The 20,361-nt window shown below is 52.6% G+C and overlaps 1 protein-coding gene across 1 annotated transcript; it reads left to right on the plus strand.

Annotated features, from left to right (window-relative positions):
• Positions 1-7,252: 7,252 nt before the first annotated feature.
• LRRN2 (leucine rich repeat neuronal 2) lies at positions 7,253-12,812 on the plus strand. The gene is made up of 2 exons (XM_037067142.1): positions 7,253-7,388; positions 9,256-12,812. Exon 2 carries the CDS (start codon positions 9,477-9,479, stop codon positions 11,637-11,639), a length of 2,163 nt encoding a protein of 720 aa, XP_036923037.1. The 5' UTR covers positions 7,253-7,388; positions 9,256-9,476; the 3' UTR covers positions 11,640-12,812.
• The last annotated feature ends 7,549 nt before the right edge of the window (positions 12,813-20,361 follow it).

A 20,361-nucleotide genomic window follows, 5' to 3' on the forward strand; every position in this document is an offset into this window, starting at 1 on the left:
AAGGGTTAAAGTGGCCGTGCAGTGGCCAGGGACAGGGGAGTCAGGGCATGTGCCTGAAGAGGTGGTACCAGGGGCCTGAGCCCAGACTCTGATCCACCTGGTCTTCTGGAGTTCTGAAATATCAGCCCCCTTCCTCTCTCCCTGCTCTGCCTTTTGCTTTTCTTCCCTTCCTCCCACAGATGTCTTCTGAGCTCCTACTATGTACCACACAGTTGGAGAAACTTGCACCTTGGAGCATAGTTCCTTCCCCTGAGGGGCTCACAGTCTGATGAGAGAGACAGACAAACCAGTGAACAGTTTCTGACGGAGGGATGCCGGGGAGGAGCCCGGGAGAGGAAAGGGTGGAGGGGGGCAGGCAGCGTGTGCCGTGGGACTCAGCCTGGCACTGCTCTCTGTGCTTGGCAGGCTGGCTCCACTCCCCTGCGGTCCTTTTGGTGCCACAATTAGACAGAAATGACCTTGAGTGTTCCTTCAAGACAACAGAGCCCACACCCTGTGCCTGGGCCAGGTAGAGGACCTGGGGACAAGTCCCTTTCTCCCCAAGCCAGGAAGGGGTTTGTACCGGAACACTGGCACCTCTCACTCCAGAGAGAAGGGGAAGGGAAGGGTGGACACGGGACGCCTCACCTTTCCCCAAGGGGTGCCCTCCAGTTTCCTTCCCTGCTCTCCTCCAGGACCCCTCAGTCATCCACTTTTGGGTGTCAGCTTCTGGCACCAGAGTCACGGAAATGGAAAAGGCTCCCAAATGAAACACACCTGGGCTCAAATCCTGGCCCAGCCGCATTTTGCTGTGGGACCTTCACCTGATCACTTGGCTCCCCTGAACTCGGGGTTTCTCAAGTAGAAAGTACCCCCTTCCAAGGTTGTCAGGAGGATGGGATGAGGTATCCAGTGCAGCCAGCAAAATAGAGATCCTGGCACAGAGAAGGAACGTCACAACTTTCCTCTGGGATTTTGATTTATGTCATTTTTAAAATATATTTTATTGATTATGCCATTACAGTTATTCCATTTCCCCTACTTCATTCCCCTCCACCCTGCACACTCCCTCCCACCCACCACTCCCCAACCTTTAGTTTATGTCCATGTGTCACAAGTTCTTTAGATTCTATATTTCCCCTACTATTCTTGCCCTCCCCCCTGTCTATTTTCTACCTACCGTCTATGCTACTTATTCCCTGTACCTTCTCCCCCATTCTCCTCCTCCCACTCCCCTGTTGCTAACCCTCCATGTGATCTCCATTTCTATGGTTCCACTCCCGATCTAGCTGTCCTCTTAGTTTGCTTTTGTTTTAGGTGTGGTTGTTAATAACTGTGAGTTTGCTGTCCTTTCACTGTTCGTATTTTTCATCTTCTTTTTCTTAGATAAGTCCCTTTAACATTTCATATAACAAGGGCTTGGTGATGATGAACTCCTTGAACTTGACCTTACCTGAGAAGCACTTTATCTGCCCTTCCATTCTAAATGAAAGCTTTGCTGGATAGAGCAATCTTGATGTGGGTCCTTGCCTTTCATGACTTGGAATACTTCTTTCCAGCCCCTTCTTGCCTGTAAGGTCTCTTTTGAGAAATCAGCTGACAGTCTGATGAGAACTCCTTTGTTCCCAGACCGTCCCCTTATCTCTTGCTGCTTCTAGGATTCTCTCCTTCATTTTCATTTTGGCTAATGTAAATATGATGTGCCTTGGTGTAAATATGATGTGCTAATGTAAATATGGTGTGTTCCTCCTTGGGTCCACCTTCTTTGAGACCCTCTGAGCTTCCTGGATTTCCTGGAAGTCTATTTCCTTTGCCAGACTGGGGAAGTTTTCCTTTATTATTTGTTCAAATCACTTTTCCACTTGTTGCTCTTCCGCTTCCCTTTCTGGTACCTCTATAATTCGATGTTGGAACATTTAAAGATGTCCTGGAGGTTCCTAAGCCTCTCCTCATTTTTTAAAATTCTTGTTTCTTCATTCTTTTCTGTTTAGTTGTTTCTTTCTTCCTTCTGGTCCATTTCATTGATTTGAGTCCCAGTTTCCTTCCCATCACTATTGGTTCCCTGTGCATTTTCCTTCATTTCACTTAATGTAGGCTTCATTTGTTCATCTAATTTGCGACCAAAATTAACCAGTTCTGTGAGCATCCTGATCACCAGTATTTTGAACTGTGCATCTGATAGGTTGGCTATATCTTGGTCACTTAAAAGTATTGGCTCTGGGGCTTTGATTTGTTCTTCTGTTTAAGCCATTTTTGGTCAGGTCTCACCTGTTACGTAGTGAGGGGTGAAAGCTTAGGTGTTCACCAGGGCAGGGCAACACACATCACTGGGTTGTGACTCTGTATGTGGGGGCGGGGTCAGAGAGGGAACAATGGCATTTGTTCTGCTTTCTCTCAGATCTTGGTCCCCTCTGCTGCTTCCCACAAGCAAATTGGGCCCTTCTGGTGCTGGTTCTTGGGTGGGTGGGCTGTGTACGTTCTAGGACGCTGTGGGTCTCTTCAACAAACTCTCTGTGAGCCTGGGAGTCTCTCCTGGCACCTTTTCAATTGGTACTTTTAGGCTTTATTTCCCAGCACTGGGGCGCTGGGCTGTGCAGTCTGTCTTGTTGCCCGTTTTTGCCTAGTTTATCTGCTCTGGAATGTGTGACTGCAGTCAGCCCCACGCCACCTGTGCTCCCAGGTCTGGCAGCCACCACCTTTTCCTGCCACGATGCCCCTCTGCTGGCCGCTGACTTCGCCCCTTTTACCAGTCTGGTTGACTGGTGATGGACTTCTGTACACTTCAATTTTCTGTCTGTTTTGGTTGTGTTTTTGTTTTTAAATCTTTGTTGTCCTTAACTTTGGTTGTGCGAGGAGGCACAGTGTTTCCACCTATGCCTCCATCTTGGCTGGAAGTCTATGTCATCTTTCCAGTGGTGTCAGCAGGAGCGGAAGGGGCCCACCTCACTGAGAGAGACTGAGCAGAAGGGTGGTTTTCAGAGTTTTTATATCTACAACCAAGGCCAAAAATGCATGACTCTCCTCATGTCCCTGTGCACTGGGTGTGAATGTGTGTGTAAAATAAGGGAAAAACAACATCCCCAAAGGTTTAGTCTAGCTATATACTATGCACTCCGACACTTTCTATTTTCTTTCTTTTTTGAAAATGTGGATTGTGATCCACTTTTAAATTTATTTATTGATTTAGAGAGAAGAAGGCAGAAGGGAGAGAGTGGGGGGACAGAAAAAGAAACATCAATTTGTGGTTCCACATATTTATGCATTCCATGGTTGATTCTTGTATGCGCCCTGACCGGGGATGGAACCTGCAACCTGATGTATTGGGACAAAGCTTTAACCAACTGAGCTACTAGCCAGGGTTTGTGACCCACTTTAAATTGTTTTCATGACCCACTAATGGGTTGCCCTTCACAGTTTACTGCAGTACAATGCCTCCCGCCCTGCAAGGGAAACCTGCACTGCACTAGGCTCTGGGGATAGAGAAATCAATAACAAATCGTCCTGCCCTCAGGGAGCCCCCAGCCTGGCTGGGAAGACAGACCTGCAGCCTGACAGTAAGATGGAGATCCGTTCAAAGTCTCTGGGACCACAATGGGAGGGGGAGTAACTGTCCTTCTCGAAGGACTCGGGGAAAGACTCACAGAGGTGGCATTTGGGATGGTATTTATGGCTAAAGAGGAGTTTGGTAGTTGAGGCTCCTTCTCAGGCAGCAAGAGATGCCCCAGGTGTAGCAAGTCTGGGAATGAGAGGGGCACTTAAGGGTGGGGAAGAGGGACCAAAGAGCACGGGTTGGAGGGTGAGGTAGAGGAGGGACAGATCAGGACGGCAGAGGTTTTCAGTCTCGGAGAGGGGTTTGCCTGACATGGGACTGATGAAGCTAGAGCAGGCTTGGTGGGAGAAGATGAAGGTGTTGAGTTTAGGGCAAGTCGAGTGTGAGAGCCTTTGAGACAGGCAGGTAGAGATGTTGGGACAGTTAGAAGTCTGGGTCCCTCCAACCTGACTACCTGTCCATTTGTCCTCCTGCCTAGTGCCCCAGAACTGTGTGATGAGAAGACCTCAGGGTCTGGGGCAAAAAGGGCGGGGTCCTCGGGCGGTGGCCAGGACCCTGCAGAGCTTCGGAGAAGAGAGGCTGGCTGGGAGCCACAGGGCAGCCAGGGGTGCTTGGGCCAGGAGGTCCTCCTGCCATCTCCTGAGGCGGCCTGGCCATAGGATTCCAGCCAGAGCAGAGCCCTAAAGCCCAGAGCAATCTCTAGAAGTGGGGTTTATGGCACGAGGAAGAGGACTCAGTCTCCCTTTCTGGAGATGGCTGATTAAGTTTGAGACCCTGAGAAGCCATAGCCCTCAGGAAATAGGATGAATTAAGTGAATTTCAAGTCTGAAGTGCCGGCGTTCCCTACAGTTTCCAAATACCGTGGTCCCAAGTTGTGATGGAAAAGGAATGGGAGGTCTGTGTTAACAAGATGAAACTGACTGACGGTGATAGAATTCAGGACAGTGGCTAACTCCAGATGGGCCTGGATATTGACTGGGAAGGCGCCCTCCTGAGAACCCTCCAGAATGCTGGAAATGTTTACATCTTGATCTGAGTAGTGTTATACTGGTATCCACAAACGTAGAAATTCCTCCAGCTGTGTACTTAGAATTAGGGCTATTTATGCACTCTCCTGTAAAATTCTATACCTCAATAATATTTTTTAAAGTTTATTACAAAAGGTGAGAGATGAGAAGTAGGCGGTAAGATGGAATGAGAGGCAGCATAGCATAAAGGGGCGAATGAAGGGGACTGAAAGCACTGCCTAACCCTTCCGCCCACAGCTGTTCTGCGAGCAGCAGTGTCTGATTCCGCTTCCCAGCATGGACATTTGTGGTTCAGAAGGCTACCCGCTGTGCCCAAGGTCATGCAGGGAGAGGTAGAGCCAGGCTCAAACTGATTGCAAAGCCCAGGCTCCTTTGCCCTCTACCTTTGCATAAGTTATGTATGGAACTCAGGCTCTGGAAGACGAGATAAATGCACAGCCTGTCGCACAGCCTGTCGGAGGTCTCCTCAGCATTGAGGTCCTAGTTGTGTGTGATTAAATGAGAGGTGGGTCTGAGGGGCCAGGCTCGCCTCCCAGGAGGAGCAGAGGCCAGGTGTACAGATGGAGGGCTGGCCTCCCCCCCTCTGCATCTCTTCCACCCAGCGCTTATCTGCTGGTGAGGAGGCCAGAGTTTATCAACGCTACACTCAATTATGCTGCCCATCTATCTCCGCAGCTCTGGGGGACCTGGCACTGAAGCTGCGAGGCCAGGCAATCCATCACTGCCTGCCCGCTCCTCCCTACAGACCCCAGTTCCCAGGGGTGAGGTGGAGGCACCAGAGAGGGGAGAGGAGGGTGGAGGAGGACAGCGGAGGCTGGAGGAGCAGCAATTTAGATGTGGCAGAGCACTGTGACTGTGCTGGGGGCAGGGCCGACTCCTGACAACAGCTCCAAATCTCTTCATTTAGAGCTTTGCCGAGGGTCTTGGTTGAGTAATCAACTCCACATTTTCTGCTAAATCCAGAGCAGCTTGCTGGAGGAGGTGAGTCCAATGGGGCTTGCAAGAGAAAACCGTCCAAGAGAAAACTTACCCCCAGAGTGGGCAACCTTGCTGCCCTGACCGTGGCCCCTGAAAACCCCCTCTGGGCTTTCTGATTCCTGTCACTGAAGGCTGTGGCCAGCAGTGCTGGCAAAGAAAGCCACCCCCAGCTCCTAGTCAGAAGGCGGGCTGGGGTCTGTGTAAGGCCTGGCCACACTCACACAGGAACAGTGTCTCCCCTATGCTGTCCCGCCAGTTAGTCACACTACAGTTTAGAAATAGTGTCTTAGGGGCCTGGCAGGTAGCCAGGGAGGAGGAGCTGAGGACCCAGGCCATCTCTGAAGGGATTTGCACAGGAGCCTGGCACACTGAGCCAGCCCTGCGCTTTGCTCCTATAAGGCAGGCCTTGATCTTCCTGGTAGTGAGCATTGGCTGGGCTGGAGGCTCTGGTTATGGAGTCAAAGACCTGGGTTTGAATCCTGACCCCACCACACAGAAGCTGTGCAACTTCTGACAAGTCACTGAACCTCTCAGAACCTCAGTTGCTTCCCTGCAAAAGATGAAATCCCTCCTCTGCCCACATGCAGGGCTGTGGGAAGACTACCCATTTCACTATTTGTATCCCTTCATAAGTACCCTCTCGTGCTCAGTCCTACACACCACCCTGTGGTGACACAAAAGGCACATACGACATGCCCCGCTGCTAGGGATCATGCACACGTGATAGTCTGAACTCCCGCTCACCCAGGAGATTGTGGATGAAAGACAATTAGCTTTCCCTGAGCTCCCAACAGAAATTGCTAATCAGCCTGCATGAGTGGGCCGTGCGCAAGACAACCTTAAATGGTGATGGCAGGTGAGTGGGCAGATCTGAGTTCCACCCTGGGAGGGGCTGCCGCTCGGCAGTGAGGGGGAGGACTAGTCTGGGCCTTTGCCAAGTCTTGGGATCAAAGGTGCATGAACATGAGTCATCAAGCCACTGCCTCTCTCTGGGTGCTGAACCCCAAGCCTGGCCTCCTGGCGAGGGGTAGGAGCATTGCCTCAGTCACCCGTTCTAGCCAGAGGTAGCAAGAAGAGTGCTGCCTGGGGTGCAGGGAAAGTCCAGTCTCTGGAGGGTTTTATTAAGTTTTAAAGGGTTTCTTCATCAAAAACATGTTAGAGCAAAGGTGTTGGAGGGGAGGTGCCTGGGACTCAGGCAGGGTCTGATATGGCTGGGGCTGGGCTGAGGACCCCTCTCCACTCACTGCAGCCTTGTCTCTGCTTACGAATGGCCTCGGGCTCTCCTAAGCACTTTGCCTTTTGTGTCCTGCCAGAGAGGCCCTCTTCAAAGGTGAGACATATGTATTGTGCATTTCTGCACACAGCTTCCCACCCCATAACTTGGGGGCAACACTGAGTCCACGGTGGGCAAGCTTCCCAGAGGCTCGTCAAGCTCCAGGATCCAGCTTCTGTTCCCTCTCAGAAGTCCTAGTTGAAGGGCCTCCCAACCCCAGGGGATGAATGGGGCTGGGAGGAAAGTAACATGTACTGAGCTTTTTCTGTGTGCAACATACTCAGTTCCTTTCATTCTAATGACAGCTTCATCTCTGCATAAGGAACAGATGCTCAGAGAAGTCAATGGCTGTTCCCAGGGTGCTCTGGTAGGAAGCTGCAAGTACATAATAGTAAGATCTCCCTGCTGATGGGTTCTGCTCTTTTGTGCCAGGTCTAGGCAAGAAGCAGGACCACTGGCCCTTCAGGAACTCAGCTTGTCCCTGCTGCCTCTCCACCCAGATATCACACAACAGAATTCCCTTCCCTGTTCCTGACCACCAGTCATGGGCTTGGGCGGCCAGGCGTGCACGGGTGCACATGTGTGTGCATGGGTTTGTTTGCCCTGAGTTTTGTGCCAGTGCCCATGCAGTCCTCCTACCCAAGACCTCTGTGCGTTTTAGATCACGGTTGTTTCTCCCACCTTCAGAAATAGCTACAAAAGAAGGTGGGAGGTAGTCAGATGTAGACAGGCATGCCGCTCTGCTGCTCAGGGGGGCACTACCCCTCCCGCTGCTGCCCTCCCCGGCCCCAGGGTCCTGGAAGCAGGATGGAGTGGGCAAGGGCTCCTCGGGCCAGCTGAGAGGTACCTGCCTATAAGATGATAGGAGACATGCCTGCAGCTTCCCAAAGCTCCCTAAGAAGGAGTCATTGCCCCAGGAAACAAGAATGGGTACCCACTCTGCCACTGTAGCCACCAGTGTACCCCAGTGTGCCAGGGTGGCTCTGGCCAGACCTGGGGACCAAGAAGCATGGTGTGACTGGCACAAGCTCTGGACTTGGGTAGATTCCCGTCTTCTGTCACTTTCCAGCTATGTGTCTTGAGCCAAATTCTTTCATCTCTTCCAGACCTCAATTTCTTCATCTGCAAACTGGAGGTATTTGTGTCTATCTTGCAGACTAGTTCTGAAGGTTAACTCAGAAGAAGACATTTAGAGTCTTGGAAGAGTCCTGGCAGATCGCAGATATTCAGCAAGTGTGCGTGCGCTTCCCTGATGTGGGCAGGTGGAAAGCTACCCAAACCGGACCTCCACAGAGGACTTAGACCAAGCCCAGGAAACTCCCTGTCTTTCCCCATCTTGGTTTTGGGCCAAGGCTGCACTTGCCTCCAGGCTGATACAGCCCAGCTACCGGGTCTGAGAGAATCTGGGTTGGTCCCCTGGACTGGGGGGAGGTTCTTTGAGCGAGACCAATGATGACATAGTCTCCCCTGGATGGGGAGGAATTCCAACGTAACGTGGTAGGACTGGGGTCAGGACTGTGATGGGAGGAAGCATGAGGCTCTATGAGATTGTAAAGCAGGCCCCTTATCCAGCCAGGTGAGGGAGGCTTGGGAGGAATTTTCTGTAGGAGGTGACTGACCTTAAGTTGTGTGTTGAAGAACAACTAGAAGTTGCTTGGGAGACAATGAGAAGGGGGACGTGTCAGGGTGACTTCAACCTGAAAGCACTGTGCACAGTGGGCAAGGGGGATGGCAGCAAGAGAAGCCAGAAGTGGCTGGGGCCAGGTGACAGAAGGTCTTATCTGCAGGACTAAGGAGCTCAGACCCAGACTTCTTAATCTTAGCAACAGGCAGTTTGGCCAGGCTGTTGAGAAAGGGAAACCCTGTAGGGAAGTTGGCAAAAACCCAAGCTGTGCCCCACCCCAGGAGAACTTAAGCAGACCCCAGGGAGGGCCATGCCCTTCCCCAGACTGCCTTTCAACTTCCAGAGTCCTTGAGCCCACCCTGGAGTTTAGAAGCTGCGCTTGTTTTCACCATTCCCTGCCCACACCACGCACAGAGGTGTCTGGAAACTCACTTTATTTTCCTGTTACTGAGGGAATCAAGGAGCGAGGGAGGAGAGATGTAGAAGGCTTGGAAAATCTACTCTGTATCTCTCTAGGCTCAGAAGGACTCAAAAAATGACAGTAATCACAGCCACCCCGCCCCTCTTCTCCACACACACTCCTTTTCTGAGTATTCTGGAAGCTTCTCAGGCCAATCTCTTCCTCCTTCTATGGAGACTCAGAGTCGCTCACTTCCCGTGTCAGGGCCTGGAAAAGGACACTGAAGCCCAGGGACTGTAGGACAGAACCAGGAGACCCTCCACGTTCAGCTCATTTCGCCTCTTGAGTCAGACAGGGGAAACAGGAGGAGGGACTAGGTTCAGCTTCTCTGCCACCTGCTTAACTCTGCCTTCTCTTCCTCAGGGCTGCCCCGCTGGGGCATGGCGATGAGTGAGCAGGTGCAGTGGACAAGGATGGACCGCCACACCCAGGAAGGCAAGAAGTGATGCCCACCTAGCTCCCATGACTGCCCTAGGAGCGAGGGTCCCCAGGCCCCGGCAGGCTGCTGACCCTCAGCCTGCAAACCGCTAAGGGCAGGACTTCAGACTTTTCCTGTGGACGGTCCCCTCCCCCGTGGCTCCACCATGAGGCTCCTCGTGGCCCCACTCTTGCTAGCATGGGTGGCTGGTGCCACTGCCACTGTGCCCGTGGTCCCCTGGCGCGTTCCCTGCCCCCCTCAATGTGCCTGCCAGATCCGGCCCTGGTACACACCCCGCTCATCCTACCGAGAGGCCACCACCGTGGACTGCAATGACTTGTTCCTGACAGCTGTGCCCCCAGCGCTGCCCGTGGGCACGCAAACCCTGCTACTGCAGAGCAATGGCATCGTTCGCGTGGACCGGAGTGAGCTTGGCTATCTGGCCAACCTTACCGAGCTGGACCTGTCCCAGAACAGCTTCTCAGACACCCGAGACTGTGATTTCCATGCCCTGCCCCAGCTTCTGAGCTTGCACCTGGAGGAAAACCAGCTGACCCAGCTGGAGGACCACAGTTTTGCAGGGCTGGCCAGCCTGCAGGAGCTATATCTCAACCACAACCAGCTGCACCGCATCGCCCCCCGGGCCTTCGCCGGCCTTGGCAACCTGCTGCGGCTGCACCTCAACTCCAACCTGCTCAGGGCCGTGGACAGCCGCTGGTTCGAGATGCTGCCCAACCTGGAGATCCTCATGATTGGGGGCAACAAGGTGGATGCCATCCTGGACATGAACTTCCGGCCTCTGGCCAACCTGCGCAGCCTGGTGCTGGCAGGCATGAACCTTCGGGACATCTCCGACTACGCCCTGGAGGGGCTACAAAACCTGGAGAGCCTCTCCTTCTATGACAACCAGCTGGTCCGGGTGCCCAGGCGGGCACTGGAGCAGGTGCCTGGCCTCAAGTTCCTGGACCTGAACAAGAACCCACTCCAGCAGGTGGGGCCGGGAGACTTTGCCAACATGCTACACCTCAAGGAGCTGGGGCTGAACAACATGGAGGAGCTGGTCTCCATTGACAAATTTGCCCTGGTAAACCTCCCCGAGCTGACCAAGCTGGACATCACCAACAACCCCCGGCTGTCCTTCATCCACCCCCGCGCCTTCCACCACCTGCCCCAGATGGAGACCCTCATGCTCAACAACAATGCGCTCAGTGCCTTGCACCGACAGACGGTGGAGTCCCTGCCCAGCCTACAGGAGGTGGGTCTTCATGGCAATCCCATCCGCTGTGACTGTGTCATCCGCTGGGCCAATGCCACCAGCACCCATGTCCGCTTCATTGAGCCTCAGTCCACCCTGTGCGCCGAGCCACCAGACCTCCAGCGCCGCCCAGTCCGAGAGGTACCCTTCCGAGAGATGACAGACCACTGCCTGCCCCTCATCTCTCCCCGAAGCTTCCCCTCTGTCCTCCATGTGGCCAGTGGAGAGAGCCTGGTGCTGCATTGCCGGGCACTGGCTGAACCGGAACCTGAGATCTACTGGGTCACTCCAGCCGGGGTTCGACTGACAGCCGCCCGTGCAGGCAGGCGTTACCGGGTGTACCCCGAAGGGACCCTGGAGCTGCGGAGGGTGGCAGTGGAAGAGGCGGGGCTCTACACCTGTGTGGCCCAGAACCTGGTGGGGGCCGATACTAAGACCATTAGTGTGGTGGTTGGCCGGGCTCCCCTGCAGCGAGGCAGGAATAAGGGGTGGGGGCTAGAGCTCCGGGTACAGGAGACCCACCCCTATCACATCCTGCTGTCTTGGGTCCCTCCACCCAACACCGTCTCCACCAACCTCACCTGGTCCAGCACCTCCTCCCTCCGGGGACAAGGGGCCACCGCTCTGGCCCGCCTGCCTCGGGGCACCCACAGCTACAACATCACCCGCCTGCTCCAGGCCACGGAGTACTGGGCCTGCCTGCAGGTGGCCTTTGCTGACGCCCACACCCGACTGGCTTGTGTACGGGCCAGGACTAAAGAGGCCACTCCTTGCCACAGAGCCTTAGGGGACCGACCCGGGCTCATCGCTACCCTGGCTCTGGCTGCCCTCCTGCTGGCAGCTGGGCTAGCAGCCCATTTTGGCTCTGGCCAGCCCAGGAAGGGGGTGGGTGGGCGGCCCCTTCTTCCAGCCTGGGCTTTCTGGGGCTGGGGTCCCCCCTCAGTCCGAGTAGTGTCTGCACCCCTTGTTCTGCCCTGGAATCTGGGAAAGAAGCTGTCCAAGTCCTTAGAAGGGGAGAAACTGTCACCATCATTGTCTCAAAATTCCTGGAGCTCAGCCTGTTCTCAGCAGTAGAGAAAAAGGTAGGACTACTTTTTTAAAAAAGGGAAGTGATCTGGGCCGTTGGAAAGTGACATGGACCCACGTGCTTGAGGCCTGACAACTGGACCAAGACAGATGGAGCTTTGTGGCCCCAGGGGCTGCTCCTGCACCCACCAAGATGTGGCCCTTACCTTGGGGGGACTCCTCCGCTGCCTTTTTGAGGAGTATCTGCAAGGAACAGAAGGACTCAACCTAGAGCCTTCCACCTCCCAGGGGTCGACATGCCCTGAGGCTCCTGGGCTGCCACCTGGATGTCCCCTGCCTGTGTCCCCAGGCCCTTGGCCCGCGGGATATGCCCCCTCCTCTTCTGTTCCTCTGTACAGTCTCAGTTGCTTGCTCTTTCCCCTCCTGGGCAAGGGCTGAAGGAGGCCTACCCTCCCATCGTGGGGACCCCTCCCAGAGCGGACCCCAGCCCGCTCCGAAGGACTCTCAGGAAGAGGCTGCCCAGCTGGCACTCTGAGGTGGACTTTCCATAGGCCATTTTGTACCTTTGTGGAGAAATGTGTCTCCCCTCCCCCCAACCCAGTTCACTCTTTTCTCCTGTTTTCTAAAAAATAAAACTAAATAAGAAAAACATAATAAGGGGGAAAGGAAACAAAAGGAAAATTGTCCTTTGAGTACTGAGTATCAAGTCAGCTCTCTGCTCTGGGATCCCTTTAAAACCTAGAGAGGGGGACAGAGAGAGGGGCTGGATGGAAGAGGAGAAAGAAGGAGGGGGAAATGGCGAAGGAAGGCACAGGTTTTTGCTGTAGGTTTGAATTCTGGCCTATCCCAGACAGTCCCTGGAACTGTGAGCCAGGGGAAGGGAGACAAAGAGCAGGAGAGGCTAAAAAGACAGAGAAAAAGCACAGGAGGCAAGGAGAAGGGTGGGGGAGAAAAAGCCAGAGAGGAAGGGAGTGGAAATTTCCATCACCAAACATTGTCACCCCTTCTCATTCTCTGATAAGCAATTAACATGCCAGTGCATAAGAAGCACTTTCCAGGCCTATTTCTAATTAAACAAACCCAAGAGGCAGAGTCATGCAGAGGATTGCAAATCATCAAGACAGCAAGAACTTGGGCTCACTGGGGCAGGAGGAGTGTGGGGTGATAGAGGATTTGGGGAGGGGGAAGACTGTGGGACAAAGAAATTACTGAATTTATCTTTCCAGTCTATTTCAGTATAATTTACAATAAGCCTGGTTTGCTTTTACAGTGTTTTTGTTGTTGTTGTTTTGTTTAAAAAAAAAAAAAACAGATTGACTTCCGAGGCCCAAGTGTATAGAGGATATCTGTTGGAAAGGCAACAGAGGTCGGTGGGGTGGGGGTGGGGGGCGGCTGCTGTGGCCAGCAAGTGGGGTGGCCCCAAAGCAAGAGGCCCCTGGCCACAGGGCTTGTTTCCGAGGCAGGCTGGGGGAAGTCATAGGCTCCTGAAATCGAAAAGAAACAACAAGTGAGCCTGAGGACCCCTGTGTTGCACACACTCAGCAGACTGAAAGCTGCCTTCAAGAGTCAAATGTATACACTGGTAGAAGCCAGGCTAGGAGACAGAGCATGAGGCTCCACAGGACCTAGAAAGCACATACTCACCCAAGGCAGAGGCAGTGCTCTGCTCTCATGAACACAGGAGAGCAGGGTTCTCCCCGCACGCCGGTTTAGAAGCCTTCTTCCACTTAGGCAGCTCAGCCTGCCTCAGGACCACCCCACGGCTTGCTACACATTGGTGGCTGGGCCCCGCCCCAGAGTTTCTGATCTAGATCCAGGCAGGACCTGAGAATTTGCATTTCTAACTTGTCTTCAGGTGATACTGTTGCTGCTGGCCTGGGGACCACACTCTGAGAACCTCTGAGCTGCAGACTGTGGCGGCCAGAATGTTTCACTCCTGCTTCAGGTCCCCAGGGGAGAGCTGGGGGAGGGGCTGGAGGATGGTCCCTGCCCTCCTCCCCACTTCACTGGCAGCTGCTCAGGTCAGCAGGCACCGTTCGTGTGCAGTCTTCCCCATGGGCACGTGACATGTTCTTTGGTGGACGGGGCTGGCCAAGCAGAGACGCTCCCCTCTCCTTCCAGCACCATGGATGACACTCCAAACGCCTCCAGTGCTCTTTCTTGGTGAACTTTGGGACCACCACAGCTACATGCTGGGCAGCTCCGCCAACTGACCAGAGCTGGCCAGGGGATCTGGCCCACTGGCCATCTGTGATGGTTGGATCCACCCTCCATGGTCCAGGAGGTCTGTGGAGAAGAGGCAGGCAGGGCCCTTCTGGACTGTGAAAAACTGGAGCCAGAGGTCAATGGCTCTCCTTTCCTCCAGGACTATAGATAGGCAGCTGCTGCCTTTCTGATGGGCCCACATGGCACAGAGATTCGAGGTGCTGTTCCCTTAAATAAGCGCCCAGAGTCGTAGAAAGCCTGTGGAGCCCTGTGGCCCTCTCCCACAAGCGTCTCCATTGCCACCCCCACAGCCCCCTAGGAGCCTGGGCCCGTGGGAGGAACCCTGACAGTGAGCAGCAGCACAGCTAGAGGCCCAGGGCCTCAGACCCACTAGCTCAGAAGACTCGGAATGCGCCTGGGCTCGGAAGGTCGGAGGCCCCTTTGCTCCCTTCCTTTCCCTCAGACTCCCCAGCTAGACACAGGAAGCCCTGGGTGCGTGTGAGGGAGGCCCTGGGAGAAGGGATGCCGTTCTGGTGGCACTGGAGCTTTCAGCTGCTTGAGGCCTTGAAAATGAGTCCCTTCTTCTGGGGAGAAGTAGCAGTTCTACTTTTGATTTAACTGGCTCTTAACTGCGTCCCCACGTCCTCAGCACCTCGGCCACCCTGAGAAGTTAGGTGAGCTGGAGGGAGGATGCCAACGAGTAGCCTTATTTCTCCTGGAAGGGGATGACATTGCAGGGACAGGGTGAGTTAGGGAGAAGGGGAAAAGGCACCTTGTGGGTTGCTGTGTCCTAGAATAACTAGAAACGGAGCCAATGCCAGTGAGCAGCCTCTGCCTGGTACAGAGCTGGGCGTGGATCTCAGATGCGGTCCGGCCAGGCGGGAGGACAGGGGGACCACGCCCCATGTGGCTATTAACAGGCCCACATGGCATCTGAAGTCAGCTTTCACACCAGACCAAGTGTGTAGGCAACTAAACGCGCTGGGTGTAAAACAAAATCGCTATTTATCTGGTCTCTTCTGTACATCAAAGATTGCTTTTTTAAATCCTAAATAGAAAGCAATATTTATTTCTGTTTAAATTTTTAAGTTGTTATGTAAGACCTACCATGTCAATCTATCAAGACGGCTTCCCAACCCAGCCTAACTGATGAGTGGATTAGCTTCCCTCCCTGGTGCATGTCCCTGCTGGGCTCTCCTGCCTTGTGCGTCATCATCCTCAGCTCAGACAGGCTGCAGAGCAGACCTGGGCGGACACATTGTGTGGCTCATAGCAACAGCCTTCCCACCAGCCTGACATGGGTCCATCAATCAACGCATCTGGTGTGGCCACTCAGACGACTGCAAACCACTTAAATATACAGCTAACATTTCTGCGTTCTCCCACGAGACTGACTCTGTGGGAGTCAGTGTCAAAGCGAGGTAACAGTGAGTTCGTGGCATCCCTGGGAGCGATCGGTCTCGTCCCTGTATCACAGAAGTAAATGAGGTTGGCTGATCCATTGTAGGTTGGCTAATCGGGATGTTCCTGGTCTGAGCACTAGGCAGACCGGGAGGGCTGGTCACCCTAGTCTTCTGAACTCTTTCTAAGCATAGCAAGCCATCTTCCTCCCTACCTCCTCGCTCCCTCCCAGTGACACATATTTCGTGAACGTGACTATGTGGTAGGCATGGTTCCAGGAACTGGGTATGCAGGCGAAATTCTCTGAGCCGGGCCTTGCATTTCCGTGAAGGGAGAAAGTTGAACAGAATCAATAAGTAAGAATACATAGTATGTTGGACAGTAATGAGTGCTAGGGAGAAAAACCTATGTCAAGGCGGGAAGAGGATGAGAGCAGTTGTGAGGGCTTACACAGGGTGCTCAGCACCTTGTTGAAAAGGTCACATTTGGGGGAAGAGTGATCAAGGCAAAGAGAGTAGCATGGGTGAAAGCCAAGAGCAAGAGGCTAGTGTGGTCGGAGCAAGAGAGGGAGGGGGAAGAGTAACCATGAGACCTGAGGTCAGAGAAATAGCTGGGCAATTGCATTGAGCTTTGTGGGCCATTGGAAGGACTTGGGCTTTTCTTTCCATTAAGAGGAAGAGCCACTGAAGGGTGCTGAGCAGACATGGTGTGACTTGACTTAGGGGGACCCCTCTGGATGCTGGACCGAGAATAGCATGGGGGTGTGGAGTGGGCAGGCCAGAAGCAGAGAGGCCAGTTAGGAGTCCCCTGCAATAATCAACTCAGTTAAAACATTGCTTCTGGAACTTTGCCGGGGATGGATACCAAGTACATCTCTCTATTTTCTAAAGCTATCCTTTCCCCTATTTTTGAAAAAGCCTCATTTACTCTTTCACAGGCTCCTGACCTCTCTGCCTTTCCCCCAGCGAATCTTCAAGAGTCACTCACTTAGATCAAGGCCTGTCAGTGCCCTGCCCCGTGACAGAGCGACTGGAACTCATTCAAGGGAGGGAGGAATGAGCTTCTCTGGCCTTCAGCTCCATCTCAGTTGTGTTTGTCACTCAAGCACATCATTCCAAGGGAGAGACAGCAGTGACAGGAGGAGTCCCTGTGCTGCCCTTCCTCTGTCACCACTGACAATACTTTGGCTGTGCCGGGCCTGATGTCTACCTTCCTTCTTGATGATTTTACCAAAAGGACCCCTGTGCATTCCTCATGCATTTCACAGGTGTCAGGTCGCCTGTCTTTAACCTTCCCCATGTGGTTCTTCCCCGTTTGTGCTTTCCTTTTGCATTTGCCCTTTGATCAACACTCTCTCCACGTATGTTCTTTTTAATTTGTTTTATCCTCACCCGGGGACATTTTCGTTGCTTTTAGAAAGAGAGAAAGGGGCAGAAAGAGAGAGCAGCACCAATGTGAGAGAAAAACATCGACTGGTTGCCTCTGATAGGCTCTCCAACCGGGGATCAAACCTGCAACCCAGGCATGTACCCTGGACCAGGGATGGAACCTGAGACCTTTTGGTGTGATGCTCCAAGCAACAGAGCCACATTGGCCAGGGATCCTTGTATTTTTATGGAATAGTAAGAATGGCTAACATTGAGCACTTACTTATGCTAAACATTCTAGCACAGATTTCACATACTGTTTATTTTCCTCAATAGCCACCTTATAAAGTAGATACTACGACCCCCATTTTACAAATGGGCTAACAGAGCTCAGAAAGGCTCAATGAGTTACCCAAGGTCACACAGCAGAGTCAGGATTCAAATGCTCCAAAGGCTGTGTCCTAACCACCCTGCTCCACTAGATTCAGATTCAGATTCTTTAAAAGTATGTCAATAGTTTTTTAAGAACATGAGAACTTCTAAAATCTGTGTGCAGATTTTAGAGAGCTCCCTGAGTGGACACTTCTATTTTTAGATGCTGCCCTCTTTTTTTTATTCAGGATAATTTATGACTTTATTGTCAGGACTAGGTTTTAAAACCTCTTGAACTATATTGTCTTGAGAATCACAGCTTCTGATCCTTTTCTCTGAATTTTTGAAATGTGCTTTTTAGAAGTCTGGGTACACCTCATTTTGCCCCCTCATCCTTTCCTGCCTCAGATATACTATGAACTCAAATTCCACAGTGGCTTCCTAAGGAGGTTCTGATCTCTTGCCTCACCAATCAGCTCTTTTCCTATTGGTCAGAATTGTGTCCTGAGCAGCCTTTGCCCGTGGGTTCCCTTTGACCCTGAGCTCAGACATCAGCTGGCAAGTCAGGAGCTCATCAGAGCTTGACATTGAGCTAAGCAATGCACCAAGCAAGTGCCTAGGTGGCAGGAGTCCCCACCACTGCTCTCTCTGGCCTCCGTGCCCATTTCTTAGCATTGATTAGGAAACACAATCCCTATGGCCTCCTTCTGGCCAAGCAGCCTGTCATTTTCATGTCCCAGTGGCCTCCTAAGCCATTCTCCTTTGTCCTCACCCAAAGCTGGTTCCACTTCTTGTGACCTTCCATTGCCCAGCCACTGTCAGGAATCAGCATCCCACCCTTGGCCTCCTCACACCCAAATCTTTGTGCCCCTCCAGGTTTCCTTTTCTACAGTCCCCAGCAAGGAGCCTAGAACTCTCCTCTGCCTTGTTTGTAGAAATTTCCAGTCACCACAGTCCCTCACCCCCATCTGCAGCACCACCGTATGCAAAGGGGCCTACTGGTCTTGCTCCTGGATGTCTGAGACCTCGGAGGAGCCACGTTTGGGAAACAGCAGCTCTCTTGGCAACAAGAGAACGCGGTAGGTTGAAGGAGTACTGGAGAGCTATTGCTCATCCCCTCGTCACCACCCCAGGGGTCTAGAAGGGCCAGGCTGTCAGTCTATGAGGAGGGAAGGAGCCCAGGCTCAACTTACATGATGATAAGAACATGCGGTGCATTGTGGCTCATGACTAAGCTCACTGATACCTACTTTATCATTTGCTCTCAGTAATAACACAGCAAGTTAAGCCACAGAGATATGGTTGTAATCCCCATTTTACAGGCAAGGAGGCTGAGGCTTAGAAATTTTATACAATTTACTCAAGGTCACACAACCAGTAAGGGCATAACTGGAGGTTCAAACTCCTAATCCCGAACCCCCACACTCTGTTCACCTGCCCACAGTAAAACACCTTCTGCCTAAAGACAAGGGCGTGAGGGCAGTGCGCTTCTCTCAGGGATGTGCAGTGCTAGGCAGACAATCAGGTACCACTAACTACAGAGGATCAAGAGAAGATAGTTATCGCTTGCACCGCAAGAATCATAGGACCTGGGTGTATGGTGGGTGGGTCCCAGGATTCGTGAGGGCAGAGCTGATGGCGGCCACGGAGCCCTCAGGGGACAAGTGCATGGCTCCCCAGCTCGAGGGCCACTACTTGGTAAAAGCCCTCACAGCCGAAGCTTGCCAGCCATGAGGAATCATCTCGTTCAGCCCTGCCCCCTAATAGCCTCCATATCATTGTCTCCATTCATTTTACATCCTGGTCTCTGGGCGCTGGACAGATGGTCCCTGGCCATACTCCTCAGTGGCTCAAAATGGACTTAGCGAATGAATGGACCTCTGGGAATTGCTGACCAATTTTTCTGCTTATATACACATATAAAATTTACTGGAGATAGGCCACCCTGGATCTGATGAGATTCTGAAATGGGTCCAAAACCCAGAAAAATCAACAATTTCTACTTTAGAGGGTCTGAGAGTCACACCCATGACCAAAGGATGCCAGCCTACAGTTGGGACTCGCCCGGGGAAACAGCCGCCCACAGCCTGGTGGTCTGTCAGGGAGGATTAGATTGACGAACACCCACCACCTCTGCACCTAAATGGGACTCAGATTTATGTATGTAGACTATTCCTTTAAAAGAAGGAAAGTGAAGTGAATTCCCAGTGTTTTCATTGACAAAGTAAGGGCTCCTATGTCCGCCCCTAACTTTCAACCAAAGCTTCAAGCTTTCAGCCCATCAAAACACACGAGCTTTCCGGAACCCCACTGCACCCACTCCTTGTGAGCTCTGTGGGGCTCCCAACCCTGAGAGCCACATTAGAGCTCAGTCAGTCAACAACGTCTGACAGCCCTGTGCCCAAGAGGGGCACAGGCTCTGCCCAAGTTGGAAGCCCTCCTTTTAAATTCTGGGTGGATTTGAATCACCCATCCTGTTCTCATTCTCCTTTACACCCCTTCCCCAGTTCCTCTACTTTCCTGACACCCCCCCAAACACACACACATGCTGTGTTCACATGTGCTTGTACATGTGCTTGCACAAACACGCACAATTTTGTAAATGTCATTTGCAGCTCAGCTCCAGTCCCAATTCGACACACCATCTGCCAGAAGCTATTTTAAGCACCTAATAAAACAGTTTTAGAATGAATTCTAGGGTGTTCTGCCCTTTGCTTCCCCAGGGCAAGAGCATGTGGGCTCCAGATAAAGCTGCATGTTGGCACCAAGTGAAGAGAAGGAGAAAGAATGAACCCAGGACTAGCAAGAGCCCCCGTTCGCCTCCCACAAGCAATGTGGTTCCCCTCAGCTTTGACGGGAGCCATAAGGAAGAAGGAAGGACATTCCAGTCTGGGCAGAGGCATAGACCTGCATTCAAATCCCTGCTGAGATTCTTGTTGTTTCTAAGTCGGTGGGCAGTACCATACCTGTCCACCTCACCTGTGAACAAGGGCTGCTGCTACTGAACTCCATGGTTCTCAAACTGGAGCATGCACCAGAATCACCTGGGCGGGTGGGGGAAGGGGACAAAGCACAGATTCCTGGCTCAACCCAGGAATGGGGCTTGAAAATTTGCATTTCTCACACAAGTTCCCAAAGTGATGCCTCTGGTTCAGGATGATGCTCTGAGAAGCTGTGATCTAACTCATGATTTCTTGGGAGCATTAAGTGAGAAAATGTATGTAAAGCACCTGGTACTTAGTAAGACGGTGGTTCGCAAACTTGGCTGTTCATTAGAATCACCTGGGGAGCTTTAACAACAACTGATGCCCAGCATCACAGGCCAATTAAATCAGAGGCTGATACAGACATTACAACTTTTTTAAAAAGGTCCCCAGTGACTTAAATGTACAGTCAAGGTCAACAGCCACTGTATTAGAAGCTCA

The sequence above is a fragment of the Sturnira hondurensis genome, unplaced genomic scaffold (genome assembly GCF_014824575.4).
Source record: "Sturnira hondurensis isolate 20B ecotype Veracruz unplaced genomic scaffold, ASM1482457v3 Scaffold0017082, whole genome shotgun sequence".
Taxonomy (NCBI): Eukaryota; Metazoa; Chordata; class Mammalia; order Chiroptera; family Phyllostomidae; genus Sturnira; species Sturnira hondurensis.